The 15,738-nt window shown below is 40.6% G+C and overlaps 1 protein-coding gene across 1 annotated transcript; it reads right to left on the bottom strand.

The window, feature by feature from the left end:
- Window positions 1–4,184: 4,184 nt before the first annotated feature.
- LOC139581047 (membrane-spanning 4-domains subfamily A member 4A-like) lies at window positions 4,185–14,803 on the bottom strand. The gene is made up of 7 exons (XM_071410382.1): window positions 14,501–14,803; window positions 14,290–14,406; window positions 13,802–13,858; window positions 13,315–13,503; window positions 12,844–12,966; window positions 11,482–11,571; window positions 4,185–4,432 (listed from the first exon to the last, which is right to left on the bottom strand). The coding sequence occupies exons 1-7, from the start codon at window positions 14,669–14,671 to the stop codon at window positions 4,337–4,339; spliced, it is 843 nt and encodes a 280-aa protein (XP_071266483.1). The 5' UTR covers window positions 14,672–14,803; the 3' UTR covers window positions 4,185–4,336.
- Between the last annotated feature and the right edge of the window lie 935 nt (window positions 14,804–15,738).

The following is a 15,738-nucleotide window of genomic DNA, read 5'->3' as shown; positions in this document are numbered from 1 at the left end:
GATATATGGTTTCTAGTTTGCATAAAGTTCAGTGAAGTTCCTTGAGGGTCGTCGTGGTTTCGGCTTGAGGGGGGATATACACAGCTGTGACAATAACCAAAGAGAATTCTCTTGGGAGATTATACGGTCGGCATTTGATTGTGAGGAATTCTATTTCTATAGTCTGGGTTGGCGCCCCCCCTTGGTTTGTGCTGTGGTGGAGATCTTTGTGGGCTATACTCGGCCTTGTCTCAGGATTGTAAGTTGGTGGCTGAAGATATCCCTCTAGTGGTGCGGGGGCTGTGCTTTGGCAAAGTGGGTGGGGTTATATCCTTCCTGTTTGGCCCTGTCCGGGGGTATCATCGGATGGGGCCACAGTGTCTCCTGACCCCTCCTGTCTCAGCCTCCAGTATTTATGCTGCAGTAGTTTGTGTCGGGGGGCTAGGGCCAGTTGGTTATATCTGGAGTACTTCTCCTGTCTTATCCAGTGTCCTGTGTGAATTTAAGTATGCTCTCTCTAATTCTCTCCTTCTCTCTTTCTTTCTCTCTCTCGGAGGACCTGAGCCCTAGGACCATACGTCAGGACTACTGGGCATGATGACTCCTTGCTGTCCCCAGTCCACCTGGCCTTGCTGCTGTTCCAGTTTCAACTGTTCTGCCTGCAGTTATGGAACCCCTACCTGTCCCAGACCTGCTGTTTTCAACTCTTAATGATCGGCTATGAAAAGCCAACTGACATTTATTCCTGATTATTATTTGACCATGCTTGTCATTTATGAACATTTTGAACATCTTGGCCATGTTCTGTTATAATCTCCACCCGGCACAGCCAGAAGAGGACTGGCCACCCCTCATAGCCTGGTTCCTCTCTAGGTTTCTTCCTAGGTTTTGGCCTTTCTAGGGAGCTTTTCCTAGCCACCGTGCTTCTACACCAGCATTGCTTGCTGTTTGGGGTTTTAGGCTGGGTTTCTGTACAGCACTTCGAGATATTAGCTGATGTACGAAGGGCTATATAAAATAAGCTTGATTGATTGATATTTCAGGTGAACAAAAGGACTTGAGTTCCTGTATGTTGATACAATTGCACCATGAGTCGTTAATCATGAAACATACACCCCCGCCCTTCTTCTTCCCAGAGAGTTGTTTATTCCTGTCAGCGCGATACACTGAGAATCCAGTTGGCTGTACCGGTTCTGACAAGATATCCCGATAGAGCCACGTTTCCGTGAAACAGAGTATGTTACAATCCCTGATGTCTCTGTGGAAAGCAACTCTTGCCCTGATCTCGTCAACTTTGTTATCTAGGGACTGGATATTAGCGAGTAATATATTCGGAAGCGGTGAAGGGTGCGCGCGCCTCCTAGGTCTGACTAGAAGACTGCTCCAGCTCCCTCTCCTCTGGCGGCGTTGTTTTAGGTCGGCCTCTGGAATCAGCTCAAATTCCGAAATGGATGACCGTTCAAAACGTATTTTTCCAGTCGGAGCCTGTTTTTTCCCCCGAGGTCCCAGTTGTCTTGAACTCACTGAAGTCAAGTTTTCGCAGTTCTGAGTTAACTGTTGTTTTGAGCGAGGCACAAATCATGCTTCATTGACAGCATGGCAAAGTTGAATGTTAATTATTTTAAACTTGGAAAAGAGACCCTTAATCCCAGATTTGGTTCCACACAGCCAGTCCACTGAATAGCAGGCTAGAGATTGCTTTGCAATGCTTGCAGTTAGCCACTGACTCCTTCCAAACTACTCATTGTTCAATTTGTGATTTCCAACTTGTTGTGAAATGTTTATATCCAATGGCCGTTGAGCACCGATACGTTTAAGCTATAATTTCTCTTCATATGGCAAGGATTAACAATATTTGCCAGTAGATTGTCGACTTGATTCATGATGATGACTGCTAGCTAAGATTTTGAAAGTATGATTTTGACATGATCAGTCCAATCAATGCTGTAGATATAACGTAATTTGACATCCTTTTCTCTGTGGCCAATGACCTTGAGACCTTCTTGGATGGGCACTTCTAGTGTAACTCTATGGCAGAACCCAAGGGGCTTGAATTTTCCAACTCTACCCTTAGACTTGGCAGTCACGTTGAGCTAATCACGGCGCAACTAGAGAACATTACCAACACCTGCGCTCCGTATATTCCCGCTGGCTGCCTCACCACCACAGAAAGCATTGAGCATCGGTGGCTGGAGTCTAAATCTTTTCCAGTCCTTCCTGATTTGGGATGGGGTCGTCCGACATGATTGTGTTCAAGTGCTTTTGAAGTCTGAACAATTCTTCATTATAATGTCAGTTAGCTTGCTTAACATTGACAGTATGTCAAAAACGTATTTGTTGTAATCTTTGGTTGAAAGTGGGTAAAAGGTCATTGGAGAAACATCAACATTTCATCAGAGTTTGCCACTTGTAATTCCGACTTCAAGTGGAATTTCTAGGAGGTTCTGATAACTCTGACACAGCATAAGGCGATGGGTCAGGTCATAGGTTAGGTTTAAACGTAGATTCAGCGAGATGACGTAGATGCACAAAGTAAACGGTTATAGCACACGAGGTTGGTGGCACCTTAATTGGTGAGGAAGGGTTCGTGGTAATGGCTGGAGCGGAATTGGTGGAATGGTCTCCATGTGTTTGATGCCATTCCATTTGCTCCGTTCCGAGAAATTATTATGAGTCATCCTCCCCTCAGCAGCCTCCACTGAGTTGTATTAGGTACATTTCCGCAACAACCAGTAGCGTTGAAGGCGAAACTTCTCCACTCTTTTGATCCGGTAGCTACCACGTTGAAGCAGTGTGAAGCGCACCTGTGCACATGCTCGGATACTCTGTGTGAGAACAATGTCTTGCGTCTCATCTCAATCTGCGGTGCTGCAACATCACGCATAGTCAACCTTTAAATTAGTGTGACCTGCCAGGTTCAGAAGCTTAAACTCCATTCGAAAAAAACTAGAAAACCCCATTTGATTTTTGCCCAAAATGTGGATAAAAAAAACCTAGAACTGATCAAAAATCATGACGTTTGTTTTATTTTAGTTCGTTTTGGAGTCAATGATAATTGTTCCAGTATAGTTTCAGTATTTTAAATGGGTTTGAATGATAGGGCAACATTTAGATTTCCGCCTAAATAGACATACCAAAACATTATTATTTTTTCATGAGATGACCATAAACAAACTGGTAATGTTGCATAATTTTAGAAAGGTCTGAAACTCACCTTTCAATAAATTGCTGAGGTGTATTCCCTTTTAAAGGTACAAGCTCAAGTACCCTACCCTTCAAAAGTTTACCTACAAAAGCATCCCGGAGTCACCTCGTCACTGTTGACATTGAGACTGGTAATTTGCTGCAACTATTTAATGACGCTGCCAGTTGAGGACTTGTGAGACGTCCGTTTCCAAAACTAGACACGCTAATGTACTTGTTCTCTTGCTTAGTTGTGCACCGAGGCCTCCCACTCCTCTTTCTGTTCTGGTTAGAGCCAGTTTGCACTGTTCTGTGAAGGGAGTGTTGTGTATATTTTTGTGTATATTGTTTTGGTAAACTCAGATTCTCTTTATCTAATAGTTGACTTTGGTTGAAGATCTGATAACATTCGATATAACAAAATGCAAAAATAGTGAAAATCAGAAAGGGGGCAAATACTTTTTCACGGCACTGTAGAAGCAACAGTCATTTTTCATACTTTGGTTTCTTAAAAGATCATAACATTTCATGAAACACATGGTTTTGACTGTTCATGAACTTTAATGTTGCACAAACTCAAGATAGAAAGATTATAGGCTAATGCCCAATGTAAACATCCACGCACCACTCCCTCCTTATAAGGATGTTTTCAGACCCTTCAACCACTTCTCAAAAAATATACATTTATTTAGGTCTAGCATTAGTTTAAAGATCAATATTTACCCGAAATATGAATGTCATTAATTACATTGTATAGAAGATAAAAGTGACTTCAAACTAAAAAAATATTCTGTCAGTTTTATTGTTTCAAGACATTAATTAAGTTAAATATGCATTTGTGTGTTATTTAAAATGATGCATCATATTTTGTCATATAGCAGTGGTTGATTTTAGTTGATAAATCTATTATACTTTTATATAAGAAATTATGATGAAATTATATCAATTAAAGAAAGATAGAAATGACAAAAACATGAAGTTATAAAATCAACCATATAGTAACCTAAACATTATACTGAAACATTGCATTACAATACACTATCAATATTAAACTGTCAAATTATTCAGATCAGTAATGTGGTGCTAACCGTTGCCTGGCTTGGATCAGAAAAATAGGCCCAGAGAACACAATTTCAACAAGAAAAAGAACAATGTATTCACGGAGGCCCAATTCTCAAGGGATGAGAGGAGTGTATTGAGGAGGCAGGTGGTTCTGTTGAAACCCTGTACCCATATCGCCTCCCTCAGGACCCTTTGGGTAGTTCCCAGTCTGTAGAAACAACACAGTACATATATGACCTTAACTACTGTATAGTTATGTTACAAATGGCACCCTATTCCCAATATATAGTGCTCTACTTATGACCATAGCCCGCACCATATACCCTATATAGTATACTGGGCCAAAGTAGTGCACTATATAGGGATTAGGAAGCCGTTTGGGTTGCATGCTGATAGAAATTCTACAATAAAGAGATGTTAACAAAAAAGCAACAGTACACATGCTCAGGATCTTTAAATGAAACTGATTACTTACTGGATTGAGCCTGTAGAGTGCCAATAATGCATGATCATCACATCCTTGCAAGGTTATTATATAGTTACGTTTTAAATGACATGTATTCGTTTTCAATATTTATTTTGAATTTAGTGTCAGTTAGGTTTTCAGAGCTATATTGTTCGTTTAAATTTAGTTTACGTTGAATTAAAACATTTACATTTCATTATTATATTATTCATTTTGTATTTTTAGTGTTAGGTACAGAATCAAATCTAATTTGATACATGCTTCGTAAACAACAGGTGTAGACTAACAGTCTAATGCTTATTTACGAGTCCTTCCCAGCAATGCAGAGAGAAAAATAGAAAAGGTTTTGAAAAATAATAAAACAAGGAATAAATACACAATGAGTAATGCTAACATGGCTATATACACGGGGTACCCGTACCCTGCACAGAGTCGATGTTCAGGGGTACGAGGTAATTGAGGTAGATATGTGCATATAGGTAGGGGTAAAGTGGACCAGGCAACACAATAGATAATAAGCAGTAGCAGCAGCGTATGTGATTAGTCAAAAGAGTTTGTGAAAAAGGGGGTCAATGCAGATAGTTCGGGTAGCTATTTGGTTAACTATTTAGCAGTCTTATAGCTTGGGGGTTGAAGCCGTTCAGGGTCCTGTTGGTTCCAGACATGGTGCATCCGTATCGCTTGCCATGTGGTAACAGAGAGAACAGTTTATGACCTGGGTGGCTGCAGTCTGAATATGTTTAAGGCCTTCTTCTACCACCGCCTGGTATAGAGGTCCTGCCAGGTCACTGCTATTCTCCTTATAGGCTGTTTCATCGTTGTCAGTGATCAGGCCTACCACCGTTGTGTCGTCAGCAAACTTGATGATGGTGTTGGAGTTGTGCGTGGCCACGCAGTTGTGGGTGAAGAGGGAGTACAGGAGGGGACTAAGTACTGTAGCAAAAATCAAAAGAGATCAGACCCCTCCCTCAGTAACCGGTCCAGATCCAGAGCTACACCCGTGGGCTCTAGGACCAACTATTGACTGGGGAATGACTGCCACAACAGAAATCAACCAGCAGAGGGAGCCAAATGGACAGGATCTAAAAGAACTGGACATAAAACAAGAATCAATCGGCATGAAGACTGAGGGAGAGTGGTATGAACAGCTCTACCAAACCGATGCCCCAACGGAAGAAGACTTATGGGCATCAGTGCTGAAAGACTTAACATTGGACTGAGTCCCACCAAATTTTGAGTATACTGCAAGAGAAGTGGCACAATGTGATAAAATTGATTGCACTCCCAAGTGTCTTCCCCAAACTGAGTATCTAAGAGAGGTATAAAAGAAGGAGAGGTCAGTGCCTAGGGCATGATCCTCGCTATACATGATTTTGATATCATAGAGAATCATCAGACAAGGTAAATTACCTTTCACTATACTCTGCTTGTATTGACTACTTTGACATTAAGGCACGAGCAATATATTGACTGGTATATCTTGAGAATTGTGTTGTATCCTGGAAAATCACTCCATTTAAAAAGAGTAAAAGGACGCGGTTGTGTAGGAGAGAAATCTCCTGGAGAGCAACAAGTTCTATCTTTTGGAGTACTAGAGACAATTTCAGTTTGAAGGATTGAAAAAGCCCAGATATAAGTAAGCCTCGTAGAGAGCCAAGGGTCATCAGAAAGGGGTCCATATCTAGGCAGTAGGCAGTGAAAAGTGTGACCATAAGAAATTTGGAGACAATAAGAGATTGAAATATTATACACAGCAGAGGCTGCCAATATCACTCTTATAGACACCAGTTTCGGGAAGGACCGAGGGAATAGAGCATTAAGGTAAATATATTGTTATTTGCTTTGTTTAAGAGTTATAAGAAGTGTTTAAGCTGATTATATTTGCAATATTATCTGGCACAGCATAACGCATTAAGGATTGATTGAGCATTATTGATGTATTAGGACTGTATAACCATTTAACTGTAATAACGTGTATAAGACAAAAAACAGAGTGACTTAATAAAAGCTTGAAACTTTGACAACTAGGCCAGAGTAACGATCTGGAGAGCAAACGCCTCTGACACTCTCACTGAACGGAAAGTGACCCTGGTTATAGGTTAAAGTGATTGCACTAAAGAATATTTCATTGTGTGGACAATAATATATCTTTGGAAAAGTCAAACATAACAATACTAGTTTCCAAGTGACTACTAGCTGACGAGCATAATAACAAACGGAAGATTAGTTATTAGGTATTGATATATAAGAGAGGAAGACACAAGGTAAGGGAGTATAGGAAGAATCTATAAACATAAAGTAATAAAGTACTCATCTATCCACACTAGACCGGGGCCCCACACTAGACCGGGGAAATAAGGGAGTGACAACGTGAACGAAGGAACAAACCCAACTCACGAGAAGGGCCAGTTTGAATAAATAGAAGGGTTGGTAGGGCCGCACGGCTAGGCCCTTGTTACACCGAAGTAACTAAAATCCTAAAGTACTCTGCCGAGCCAGAGGACGGGATAGAGGCTTTTGCTGCAGGCAACGGGCAAAAGTCAGCACCGTGACACTACACACCCCTGAGGGGCTCCCGTGTTGAAATTAAGCATTTACATTTACATTTAAGTCATTTAGCAGACGCTCTTATCCAGAGCGACTTACAAATTGGAAAGTTCATACATATTCATCCTGGTCCCCCCGTGGGGAATGAACCCACAACCCTGGCGTTGCAAGCGCCATGCTCTACCAACTGAGCCACACGGGACCAAGCATGGCGGATGTGTTGTTCCCTGCCCTCACCACCTGGGGCGACAAGTCGGGAAGTCCAGGATCCAGTTGCAGAGGGAGGTGTTCAGTCCCAGGGACCTGAGATTGTAGTGCACTATGGTTTTGAATAGAGATTGCGTCATCTGTGGATCTGTTGGGACGGTATGCAAATTGGAGTGGGTCCAGGGTGTCTGTGATAATGGTGTTGATTTGAGACATGGCCCGCTTTTCAAAGCATTTCATGGTTACTGATATGAGTGCTAAGGGGCAATAGTCATTTAGACAGGTTAGCTTGGTGTTCTTGGGCACAGGGACTATGGTGGTCTGCTTCAAGGTATGTAGGTATTACAGACTGAGTCAGGGAGAGGTTGAAAATGGAAATGAAGACACTTGCCAGCTGGTCAACACATGCTCTGATTATGCACTCTATCAATCCGTCTGTGAATCTGTCTTTGAATGTTAACCTGTTTAAAAGGTCTTACTTATAGTCGTCCGGAAAAGCCGGTGCTCTAATGCATGGTTCAGTGTTTCTTGACTTGAAGCGAGCATAGAAGGCATTTAGCTAATTTTGTAGGCTTGCGTCACTGGGCAGCTTGTGGCTGGGTTTCCCTTTGTAGTCCATGATAGTTTGCAAGCCCTGCAGAGCGTAATAAGATTCAATCTCAGTCCTGTATTGATGGTTTGCCTGTTTGATGACTTGAGGAGGTGGTAGCGGGATTTCTTAAAAGCGTCCGGGTTAGTGTCCCGCCCCTTGAAAGTGGTAGCTCTAGCCTTTAGCTCAGTATGGATGTTGCCTGTAATCCATGGCTTCTGGTTGGTATATGTACGTACAGTCACTGTGGGGACAACGTTGTCAATGCACTTATTAATGAAGCCGGTAACTGATGTGATTAACATTGAGGAGTTTGATGAATTCCGGAACATATTCCAGTCTGTGCTAGCAAAATCGTCCTGTAGCTTAGCATCCGCTTCATCGGACCACTTTCGTATTAAGCTTTTCACTGGTACTTCCTGTTTGAGTTTTTGCTTGTAAGCAGGAATCAGAAGGATAGAGTTATGGTCAGATATAGAACAGAGGTTAGGGGCGGTTTATTTGCTTGCCAACATAGTCTTGTCAGGATGCTGGCTCGTTTGGCTTCTCTTGTGCCGTCACTTCCTCTTGAGTCCCGGGGCCTGGTCTGGAGTAAGCAGAACGTTCAGCGCTGCCGACTTGTTGAAGTAGAAATTGCCATCCAATTCGAGGTTAGTGATCTATGATCTGATTTCCAGAAGCTGTTTTTGGTCATAGGAAATGACAGAGACATTATGTACAGCAAAAGTTACCATCAATCTAAAAAAATAAAACACAATAATAGCAGAATTGGTCAGTAGCCCGTAAAATGTTTGCTATCCACTGCAGTGCCATCTAGTACCCAGAAAGCATGGCGTGGGAGGATAGGAGCCATTTGGATTGTATCGTTTTTGAGTGCTTTTTGGGATATCACTTCTTGCAAACGGGGGGAAGTAACACATAATGTGATGGGTCAGGTCATGGGTTTGGTTAGCCCTTTTGGGCTCCCGAGTGGCGCAGCGGTCTAAGGCACTGCATCTCAGTGTTAGACTACAGACACTCTGGTTCGAATCCAGCTGTATCACAACTGGCCGTGATTGGGAGTCCCATAGGGCGGCGCACAATTGGCCCAGCGTCGTCCAGGTTTGGCTGGTGTAGGCCATCATTGTAAATAAGAATTTGTTCTTAACTGACTTGCCTAGTTAAATAAATGTGAAAAAAACATTTCTGTACATTGGAGTCATTCCATGTCCCTTTTGAATAGCTGAGGTGATTTGGTCAACTGTAAAATGCTCCATCTACAAACAATTGATTCTTGATTGCGATGTGGTTTTGGATACCATGAACACTCAGTTAAATTGTCATCCAAAAATAACCGTAGAAATACAAAAAGATACACTTACTGTTTTCTGTTTTACCACACATTTCCACTGAGGTTTTTTGTATAACACAAATTGTAAACCCCAATGTGCTGTCATTGCTATTTTATTTTAAGAAACCTGTTGCACTTAATATTCCAGAGTACAGTTACTTGGTGATTTTGTTGTCATTACTCAGAACTGGACCCTGTAGTAGTGGGACCAGATTTGAGTTATGTCAACTTGAAAATTCTGAGTAACCCCCCCCCACCACTAAGCCTTCCCAGTGTGCCTTTTCAAGTGAATTGTAGAGTTACCACCCATAACTGTATTTGTTAGTGACAGAGATGTGGTTGTTACATTTTTCACTTTCACTCTGTGGCCTTCACCTGTGAGTTGCAAGGCAAATGTTATCATTATATTTAAACTTCATGAAAACACACGAGGCCTTATTTTGAGGCCTATCTTTACCCTATTTCAGTGGCCTGCAAGTAAGGTTGCAAATTTCCAGTAACATTCCCAAATTCCAGCTGAGATTCCTGAAAAACCTGGGAAATTTACCAGAAATTTGCCACCCTACCTGCTAATCATATTATGCTGGCTTGCAATGTGATGTTACAGAGTTACAATATCCAACAGTTTAACATTTTAATCACCTGCAACCTGAATGAATAACTACTGCCAGGGTTAGGAGACAACCTAAGCCATTTATTAATAAACTAGAACAACCATTTCAGTAATGGAAGCAAAAAATCGAACTAAATTATTGGATTCGTTTAGAAAATGTGTTATGTTATTTATCTATGTGTAGCTCAAGATGAATCAATCAATCAGTCAAGGTATATGCATTTTTTATTTTTTATTCCTCCCCCAAAAATCTACATGCAGTAGAGCATGCTGGGGGATAAAATCACAACTTAAAAAAGTAGAGTTGTGTGACTTCTCATTTAGTTGAGTCAGTACCACATTAATATTTTAATAATAATGTAAGGACCGACGCTGGAGTGGAGAAGCAGGTACGGGGTGTCAAACATTTAATGAGGAACAGACAAGGAACAAGACAGGAAAAGCGTCAGCACACAGGTAACAAAACGACGTACAAACATTAATGTGAAGACGGGAAACAGAGCTGGGGGAGAGACAGATATAGGGAAGGAAATAACAAAGGTGAAAGGTTTCTTTCTTTTCTTCCGAGTTTCCATTAGCTCAGGAAGTGCAATGCAAAACACCTCCGTGGGAATCTGTGTTAAAACAGCGCAGAGTAAGTGTGTCTTTTGCATTTGTAAAATCATTTTGGGGTGATATGAAAGTAGAATTTTCCAAAACCGTATTGCACGCAGTGATTATTAACGGTTAGACAGAGCATCGGGAAAGTTTAACATGTTGGCCCTGCTGTGGTTAACTGTTCAAATTAGAACCCTATGGCTGTATCGGCTTGGGTTCTCAAGAGCTATGGTTAGGTTAAAATTATAAAGTCACAAATGGCAAAAATCACCAGGGGCTAATCGTTTAGTTGAAAATTGTTGTGTTTTAGTAACTTTGATTAGCAGATGGTTCTGTTTGACTGTTTTTAAGGTGATGGAAAAGTGTTCTAATGATGTATATAAACCCTGGATTGTATTAGCCATTGAGAGCTTTGAAGTTTAGCTCACATAATACAATGTGAAAGTATGCATTAAGGTGTCTGTAATAGAATAAACATGTCAAAAACAAATGTAGACATTAATAAAAGCATTTCGATAGCTTACATAATCTTATTTACATTGGAGGAGGAAAGCCAAGATGGCTGTGCGGTGGCTTCAATACAGCAACCCCTGTCAGTCATACAGGGTTTATACACATTGGTTCTATCACCTGCAACCACGTCAACGATTTTAATTGGACGACGCTTAAACTTCAACTCAACCGTTTTCTAATGTTCGCAAGTACGGACCCACAGAATTTCATACAGCGACCAATGTTTTGGTGATTACACAATTTGAAATGAAAGTTTTCGCAGTGGAAATGTAAAAAATTACCCCAGAAACTCAGTAACTACGACACTGGTGAGATCTTTTTCATTCAAATTTTAGATAACGAGCAGCCTATTTGATATGGCGACCCTGCAGTTCAACCTCCAAAAGATGTCATACCTCGTAGTTGTTCTGAGGAGGGTAAGGTGCGTTGCTTGGAGTCATGCTGCCATGAGGTACCGGTATTTGATTCCCAATGATGAACACTTGCTAAAAGACAGACATGTCAATTTTAAGTCCAATTCTAGTAATTCATTATCGAATATACAGGTGTCATGACTGCTCAGTGCTCTTACAGTTGCCAGAACATACACTATATATACACAAAAGTATGTGGACACCCCTTCAAATTAGTGGATTCGGCTATTTCAGCCATACCCGTTGCTGTCAGGTGTATAAAATCGAGCACACAGCCATACAATCTCCATAGACAAACATTGGCAGTAAAATGGCCTTACTGAAGAGCTCAGTGACTTTCAACGTGGCACCGTCATAGGATGCCATCTTTTCAACAAGTCTGTTCATCAAATTTCTGATTTGATTTCGGTAGAAACTGTAAGCTCTCTCACCATCCACACACACCATACGTTCAAACACCTGTGTCTTTATAGATCACCTGATGTGTGTTTACCACCATTTGTCTTCCCCTAGTGGTCGGGAGTGTAATTGCCTAAAAAATACCATAATATAAGATACACCCAAATTGGCTCTTACACTGGGTAAAGTTCATGATGCACTTGACCTTAACAAGGGGCCCAGGACCAGTGGAAGAAAATTAGCCCAAAAACATCAAAGATCCACCACCATATTTTACAGTAGGTATGGTGATATTTTCTGCTCTTGCATTCCCATTTCGATGCCAAACTCACCACTGGTGTGTGTGGTCAATGAGCTATTTTCATGTCATCCAACAAATGTAAACGCCTGGAGTTTGCTAAACGGCATTGTCACTTGGATTGAACTCTGTGATTTGATCAGATGACATGAACAAAGAGCTCTTTCGCCTCACACACACCAGTGGTGGGTTTGGTGTTGAAATAAGAATACATTAAGCAGAAGAAAAAAACATTAAATAAGTGCAGACGAAGGATGTCAATGATCTGGAAGTATTCTGTATGGATGAATGGTCTAAGATCCCTCCCAATGGGGTCTCCAAATCATAAAACATTTTAGAAAACGTGTCAGTGCTGTTATCCTTGCACAGTGAGGTATTGAAAACAGGGGTGTCATTAATATTGACCCATACCTGTTAGAAATAAAAAATACTACTTGTTAAGCAAAAACACTTTCTCTGAGCAATTGTATTAATACACATTTTTGGGCACATACGATGCATCTCAGTATTGTATTATTTATTTTAAACAGTCATTTTTGCTCATTTTTATCAAGGGTGTCAATAATTTCGGGCCACACTGTATATGGAACTAGATTTGTCTAAATGTTGGACAACATTTTGACAGAAATCTATGTCCAAAGACTCACCTCAGGCGTGGAACGGCAGCACAGGCAGACAGCTCTGCAGGCGAATGACGAGACACAGATGGACACTATGAACTCCAGCATGGAGAAAACAGCCAAAACACCTGATATTCCCTGGGACCTGACCTATAGACAGAGAGGAACAGGAAACAGCATTTAACTAGACTACACCTCCAGTTTGGAGCAATTATGTACAACTAAACTTTGACTCCTGTTTCACTGTGGGCTAACAAGAAGTATAAGTAATAGCATCTATATAGCATAGCATCTATATAGCAACTCAATAGCATCTAATTCACTATTGCTTGCATGTTCGAGATATCACATATCTGCTCCACATGGAGTATAATTTAAACGAATAAAAAACATTAAACAGTACGTACATTAGTCTAGTAATACGATTATAGATGATAAATACCCCTTTACCGATTTACAAATATCTCCTGACCAAAGGAATAAGCATTTGGTATATACCCGATACTGTTGACAGACAGAGGACGTAGGGTAGTAGAGATAGGATGGAGGGTCGTATGAAGGATTGCCTGGATAGTCACAGTAGTGGTAGTAGTACAAGAGGATCACAGCACTGTCTAAAGAATGCAAAATGGTGCCAATAAGAGCAGTAACAGTGGCGACAACATTCATTCCAAGGCAGCCTTTTACCTAAGGGACAGAGAGCAGAAAGAGAACATGGGAATGAATGATTGGTTGTGAAGAATGAAATGCAATATAAAATACAGTGTGTTGACAATCATTATTGCAAGTCTTTATTAAAGGGGCAATTCGCAGTTGCTGAATCGTCAGTGCCCACCCCACTGCTTGTGTTGTGGGAGGAAAACAAACGGGTTGAATGAAAACATGAGTGCCTATATGTGAAGTAGATTCTATGTTTTTAAAATAGAGTGGAACTTTATAAATCAAAAGCCTAAACTTTATTGAGACAAAAATAGTTGATACTGACCAGACATTTGTTCAGTTTGTTGTCAGCAGCAACAGTTAGAGAGCCTGCAACTACATACTGAGAAGGAACAGGGAAGAGATTATACAAGCCTACATACCAAATGGCACCCTATTCTCTACATAGTACACTACAAAAGTAGTGCACTATATAGGGAGTAGAGTACCATGTGGGACAAAAATATTTCTACAGTATGACCAAAATTCAAATTCAAGTTGAATTCCTCCCACAGAGAAGTCAACAGAAACTGAAATGCATGAGTGTATGAATGGCACAGGCCTAGCCAAATACATATACATTGATAAAAGTAATTTGTTAAGTCATTCATTATACATTAAAGATTTTATATATTTTTTTTTAATTGCACATACTGTATTGTTTTTAATGCATTTCTTTTCAAAATATGACCATTCAATTATTAGGATGTTTTGTTTGCATCACGACAGACAGGAAATGTAAGAAATTATTATTAGACAGAGCAGCTCACTCACAATGATAGATCCCCAGACAAATATTCCACTAAATACTCCAATATTGTCTACTTGTGGTCCGGCAGTCATCACGATTCCTGTCAACAGCATCATCAAACCAATCATGATCTGTATGGTCTGTGAGAGAAAAACAAAGCAGAAAATAATTTTTTCTCTTCGTTCAACCAAAATGAAAAATCATTTTCAAATGATGTAAAACATAAATTCTTACTCCCAGCGCTTTTGGATGCCCTGCCCGGAAACTTCCCAGCACTGAAGAGACCGTCTGTCCCAGACAGTGAGGAGCAGATGCGACCCCTGCGACCCCCATCCCGTTCCCATAGGGGTAGACATGGGTGAATACCACCGCCTCGTTAGTGGTGGTTGTTTGAGAGCTGGACATCTTCAGAGGACAGAAGGATGTTTGTAGTACAGTAAGAGGTGATATGGCTGGTCAGCAGTGTTTTGTTGAGCCTTCTGCAAATTTTGTACTCTACCTGGGACTTCCAGATAATAATTTACCAGGAAATGTAATGCACAATATGTGTATGCGTCAGCCACTAATCCGACTTTGAACACTCCCCATTTAAATATGGGTGGGTGGTAGGCTGTGTGTGTCTGTGGTTACTGTATCATCTGTTTAGTTGACTAACTTCCTCATGGCTGAGCGACCTTTAGTTCATTCTTTATTGTCATAACTTCCCATCTTGGGCTTGAAGTTCCTTGCCTATAGAATACAGGCTATAAAAGAAACTCATACACTTCCATGAAAGTTGCATAAGTTTCTATTTCATGCTACATAGCATGGAAGTGTACACATTTATTTTGTTCTGTGCTGTATAAGTAACCATCTTCAAGGTGTAGTATAATAAAGTAATTTAACCAAATACTTTGCCCCTCTGTGGGGAGACATCCTGAATTAAAGAAGTAGGTGAAAGAACCGGAACAGTTTATTAGTGATTGTTGGTGAATGGACATTAGATAATCATGACAAACAAAAAAGAGCTTAGTAAAGTGGAGTGTATATAAATGCTGAGATATCATGTAAACATAAGCTCATGTCTATCTTGCACCTCTCTCTCTCTTCTCCCCACTCTCTCCCTCATCTTCCTCTCTTCCTATTCTTCCCTCTCTTCCTCTCCTCCTGTCTCTTCCTCTCCTCTTTCTTCCAAGGTTTTTATAGTTTTGTGTTTTAAAAGTTGTAGAAACATCTCAAGGATGATCAATGGAAACAGGATGCACCTGAGCTCAATTTCGAGTCTCATTGAAAAGGGTCTGAGTACTTAAGTAAATAAGGTATATCTGTTTTATATTTGTAATAAATTAGCAAAAATGTCTAAAAAACTTATTTCACTTTGTCATTATGGGGTATTGTTTGTAGATTGATGAGGAAAAAAATATTTAATCAATTTTAGAATAAGGATGTAACAAAATGTGTAAAAAGTGAAGGAGTCTGAATACTTTCCAAAT

The sequence above is a fragment of the Salvelinus alpinus genome, chromosome 1 (assembly GCF_045679555.1).
Source record: "Salvelinus alpinus chromosome 1, SLU_Salpinus.1, whole genome shotgun sequence".
Lineage (NCBI taxonomy): Eukaryota > Metazoa > Chordata > Actinopteri > Salmoniformes > Salmonidae > Salvelinus > Salvelinus alpinus.
This window is presented reverse-complemented; position numbering and strand designations above follow the sequence as displayed.

Coding starts and splice junctions, on each gene's coding strand:
- LOC139581047 (XM_071410382.1), bottom strand. CDS start 14,671: ATGTCCAGCTCTCAAACAACCACCACTAACGAGGCGGTGGTATTCACC. Junction 12,967..13,314: donor CTGTCTGTCAACAGTATCGG/GTATATACCAAA, acceptor CTCTGTCTATAG/GTCAGGTCCCAGGGAATATC. Junction 11,572..12,843: donor GCTGCCGTTCCACGCCTGAG/GTGAGTCTTTGG, acceptor TCTGTCTTTTAG/CAAGTGTTCATCATTGGGAA.